At 66.7% G+C, this 4,371-nt stretch overlaps 1 protein-coding gene across 3 annotated transcripts in view; it reads right to left on the bottom strand.

Annotated features, from left to right (window-relative positions):
* ADAP1 (ArfGAP with dual PH domains 1) overlaps positions 1-4,371 on the bottom strand; it is a 73,853-nt gene that overhangs the window by 17,820 nt on the left and 51,662 nt on the right. For all 3 annotated transcript variants that reach the window (XM_024763547.1, XM_024763548.1, XM_024763549.1), the window contains exon 4: positions 2,170-2,252. In XM_024763547.1, coding sequence (XP_024619315.1) covers positions 2,170-2,252 — 83 coding nt within the window. The remainder of the gene's footprint in view (positions 1-2,169; positions 2,253-4,371) is intronic.

Here is a 4,371-nt window from a genome sequence, read left to right as displayed (position 1 = left end):
GGGAGTGAGAGTCAGAGGCTGTTCAGGACCCGCGCACAGAGCCAGGGCTCAGGCACCTCTGGGAACCCAGGTGGATCCCAGCAGCTGGTGCCCCGGGCACTCCCCATGTCTCCTTGAGGGGCCCTGCCCTGCGGGTGGCTTGGTGAGCACTTCCGTGGAGTCAGGGGACCAAGCTGACGGTCCCCAGGGCCCTGCACACCCAGGACTCTGTGCCTGTAGATCTCAGGGCTCTGCTGGGCGGGGGGCAGTGGGGAGCCACAGGCGTGAATTTTCAGGGCTCGAGGGAGAGGGGGCGTTAGCGTTCTGGGCAGGGTGGGCGGGCTTAGAGAAATGGGAATCAGAGCCCCATTAAGGGTCTCTGCACCGAGGCCGCAAGCAGCTGCCGCCTCGTGTGGGGAGCAGAGACAAGACCTGAGGCTGGGCTCCCCCACGCCGGAGGTGACGTGTGAGTCGGGGGGAGGCTGCAGAGCTGCAGGGGCCGGGCAATCAGAGATGGGGGCACGCGTGCACAGGGCCCTTCCAGCTGCTGCCCAGTGGGAAGCCAGGGCCCCCGGGGTGGGGGCCGGCACTGCCTGCTCCAGCCAAGCTCTCACCGTCACCCCCTGTGGGGCCTGCACCCCGCCCGGTGCCCCCTCAGCAGCACCCCAGCAGCATCCCTGGGCCCAGCTGAGCTCGCCCCCCTTGCGCCCCGTGAGGGCTGGCCCTCTGCGGCCCCCAACACAACCTATCCAGGTGAGACAAGGGCCCGCCGCCGCAGGTGGGCCCCAGCCTTTGCTCTTCGCTGCCCCAAGGGTCTAACGGAGAAGCCACGGCCTTCAAAGGCCGCCCGCTCCATCCCGCCACGTGTGCACCCCCAACGGGCTCTCCCCATCCCAGTTCCCTTGCCCGGCGCCCCAAGCACTCCCGAGGTGTCGTTTCACGAGAGGAATGACAGCAACTCGAGATGGGAAGGTCTGTGGTTGTGCCACCCTGTGCACAGCCCCACTTTCACGGGAGGGCTCCAGAAGCCGGCCGGTGCGCGCTCATCTCCCGGCCGTCGTGACTCGGTCACACGCCCACCCCTGACCGGTCGGGACCAAAGCTAAGACTCTTCCTGACACTCGGGTGAAAGTCACACTTGCCTTTTTCTCATGGAACCCAAAGGCGTTTCCAAGCTGGACCTGCGGCAGTAAAGCCACCACCGGCAGGGGCGGTGCCACCCCGAGAAGCAGAACCAGAGCGGGAGACACGAGCCGAGTCCTGACGGCGCTGACTGAGCGCCTGGTTCAAACTGTGCCTGAAGCCAGGGCAGCTGTGCGGGCCGCTCATTTCCCTGTTCTCCTTACACCCACCTGGGCTGGACAACTGCTGCTCACAACCAGGGGTCCTAATGCAGGAGCAGGCACGAGATCCTGTACCTGCCTCTGAATCGAGGCCACGCGCCACGCGTTACAAATCGCTGAGATGTTTATGCCTGGGCGACAAAGGCTGTGGGGTGAGCCTTCCTGGGGTCCCAGAGCAGGGAGGCCGGGTTTCAGGCAGGACGGGACACAAGTGCCCCAGGGCTGAACAGGCATGGGCGCCCACATCCTTTCTCCCTCGTACGTCGGAGGCATCAGGAGAGGAGGAAGTGGCTCTCTGGGGTGGACCGTAATTGAATCCCGGCCACGTCCCAGCCCTGGGCCACATCAGGGGCTCGGGAGGAGAGGGGACCTGGAGCCACCTGCTGTGCAGGAGCATGGGCTGCACGCAGAGCCCCTCCTGGCCAATGCAGAATAAAGCACCTGGGCCACTTGCGTGTGATCACCCCCAGCCCGTGTGCTGACAGAGCCCCCGGGGCCTGGCCCCACCTCCCCGGGCCCACTGGCCCAGGCCCATCCACACCCCTCCTGCCAGGACCCACCCACCCTGCGGGCCCTCCCAGGGCAGAGGTGCTGCCGCCACCAGCCTGGAGGGCCCCAGGCAGCCCCCCACCCCTCGGCCGGGGTTCAGGGCTGGGCTGTGAGCAGCTGCGGGGACCCCTGGTGCCAGGTCAGCCAGCTGGCGTCAGGGGCCAACGGATGGACACGGATTCAGACCACTTAAGCAGTCGCCCAGGTTCCTAAGGACCCTGCTCCAGCTCCAGGAGGTAGGGGCGGGGGGACAGAGGGACAGGGTGGAAGGACAGACGGACAGGTGCCGGCATCCTACCTGCTGAGTAGGGCTCCTGCCGCTCGGGGTGGGTGAACTCCTGCCGTTCGTACTTGGCCCGGATCCACTGTTCCCGCAGGAGTCTGGGGAGAGAGGGGACGGGCTGGGGGACAGTCCGGCCTGAGTGCAGGCCCGCGGGAGCTGCCGCGCGGAGGGGTGGCCCTGGGCTTGGTCCCACCGCCTCGCAGGTGGCGGGGCTGAAGGGCCACCAGCTTTGGGTTTTAACACCGTTTGCTAATCGGATAGTTTCACCACTTCATAGAGTCCCCTTTTTAAAAACTGAGATGGGATTCACGTACCATAAAATCCACCCGTTTAAGGGTTCCATTCAGCAATTCCTGGTACGCTCACAGGCTGTGCAGCCACCACCAGGATCTAGTTCCACAACAGTCCATCACACCAAATGGAAACCCCATCCGTTAGCAGTGCCCCCGCATGCCGGCCCCAACCGTGAGTCCGCTTCCTGTCGGGACGTCTCCTGTGCCTGGAGCGTGCGATGCGCTCAGAGTGTCTGGGGCTCATCCACGTGGCAGCTCAGTCACCCCACCCTCCTCCTCTGTCTGGGAGGCCAGGCTCACGCTCGGGTCCAGAGAAGGAAAAGGCCCGGCCAGCACCTGCCCGCGGGGCCCGCCCCGTGCTCCCCAGAGAGCGGCTCCCCAGCGCAGCAGTGGTCGTGGGTCACGGGAGGGCAGCAGGCAGGGGAGACAAGGCAGTGAGCAGGGGGCTTGCCCCACGGGGGCGGCCTGACGCCCGCAGCCCCCGGCCGCTCCCCTCTCCCAGGCCGCCCCCTCCCGTGGGGTCCCCCACGAGCAGCCAGCTGGGCTGTCATGGGTCACACGGTGTCCCCATCCCGCCAAATACGTATGCTGGAGTCCCAACCTGCACGACCTCAGGCCTACCCTTGTCTGGAGACACGACGGCTGAGACCAGTGAGCCGGGACGAGGCCATCTGGTGCGGAAGCCCTAACCCCACGTCAGCGGGGCCCTCAGGAAAAGGGGCGTCTGGACACAGGCCGCAGAGGGACGGCCACGCGAGGACATGGGTGCCGGCCCCGGAAGGACCCCACGCAGCCCCGGGACCAGGAGACACGGTTTCTCCTGCTGACACCGCCAGCCTGTGGCCCCTCTTCGGGGGCCTCGCCTGGGACCCGCCAAGGGAGGGGCACCCACAGGCCCACGGCTGCCTTGAGGGGGGCTGGCTCCCAGCTGCCCCAGCCACACAGCCAAGCAGGAGGCCCGGCTTCTAGCAGAGGCCAAACTGAGGGGGCCAGCCTGACCGCCACCCACGACGCTGAGGTTGAAACTCAGGGTGCCGGTGGCACCGGAAGGGAATCTGGGCCCTGGCCGCGCTCTGAGTCACGCGGCCAGGCCCTCTGCTTCTCACGATGCCCCAGCTGGCGGGGTGGGCTCCGAGCTCCAGAGAGCAGGAGCTGGGGGACCAATGTCCAGAACCCATCCTGGGCCAGACCCCGGCCACCTGACTCACCACCTCACTGCACCCTCGTGATGCCCCGGCGGGGTGGGGGGGAGGGAAGGCGGCATCCTTCCAGCTTCACGGCTGAGGAAACTGAGGCCACTGGGTCTTAGACTGCCGGGAGGCTGTTGCAGCCCCTGTGCTAAGTGTGCATAGCTGAGGAGGTGTACTTTCCAGTGTACGTGGGCATTCACACCCCCTCCACCGCTGCACAGCTCTCCACAGTGTACGCGGGCAGACCTGAGCACCTGAGTCTGGGGAATGGGGTGGGCTCGGGTCCTGTGAACCTTCACTCAGTGGAGGTTTCCAGAAGGTGGGGCCCACTGGGGTTCAGAGTACCCTCCCAGTGGGGACACCTGGTCACCCGAGAGGCCCTGACCACATAGCCCTGCATGGGGGCTTCGCAGGGATGAGGCTGCAGAGGGGCCGGCCGAGCCCTGGGCAGGAGACAGGCGTGTGGCCAGTCTGTCCCCTCGCCACAAGCTCAGAGGGGATGCAGGGTGTGCATGCAAATGGCCCAGACAACAGAGGAGCCTGTGGCTGGGTGATTAAAATCGGTTCAGAGGGCTTCCCTGGTGGCGCAGTGGTTGGGAGTCCGCCTGCCGATGCGGGGGACGCGGGTTCGTGCCCCGGTCCGGGAGGATCCCACATGCCGCGGAGCGGCTGGGCCCGTGAGCCATGGCCGCTGAGCCTGCGCGTCCGGAGCCTGTGCTCCGCAATGGGAGAGG

This window comes from Neophocaena asiaeorientalis, unplaced genomic scaffold (genome assembly GCF_003031525.2).
Source record: "Neophocaena asiaeorientalis asiaeorientalis breed wild unplaced genomic scaffold, Neophocaena_asiaeorientalis_V1.1 scaffold223, whole genome shotgun sequence".
Classification (NCBI taxonomy): domain Eukaryota; kingdom Metazoa; phylum Chordata; class Mammalia; order Artiodactyla; family Phocoenidae; genus Neophocaena; species Neophocaena asiaeorientalis.
Note: the sequence above shows the minus strand (reverse complement) of the source record. Positions and strands in the feature narration are given on the sequence as shown.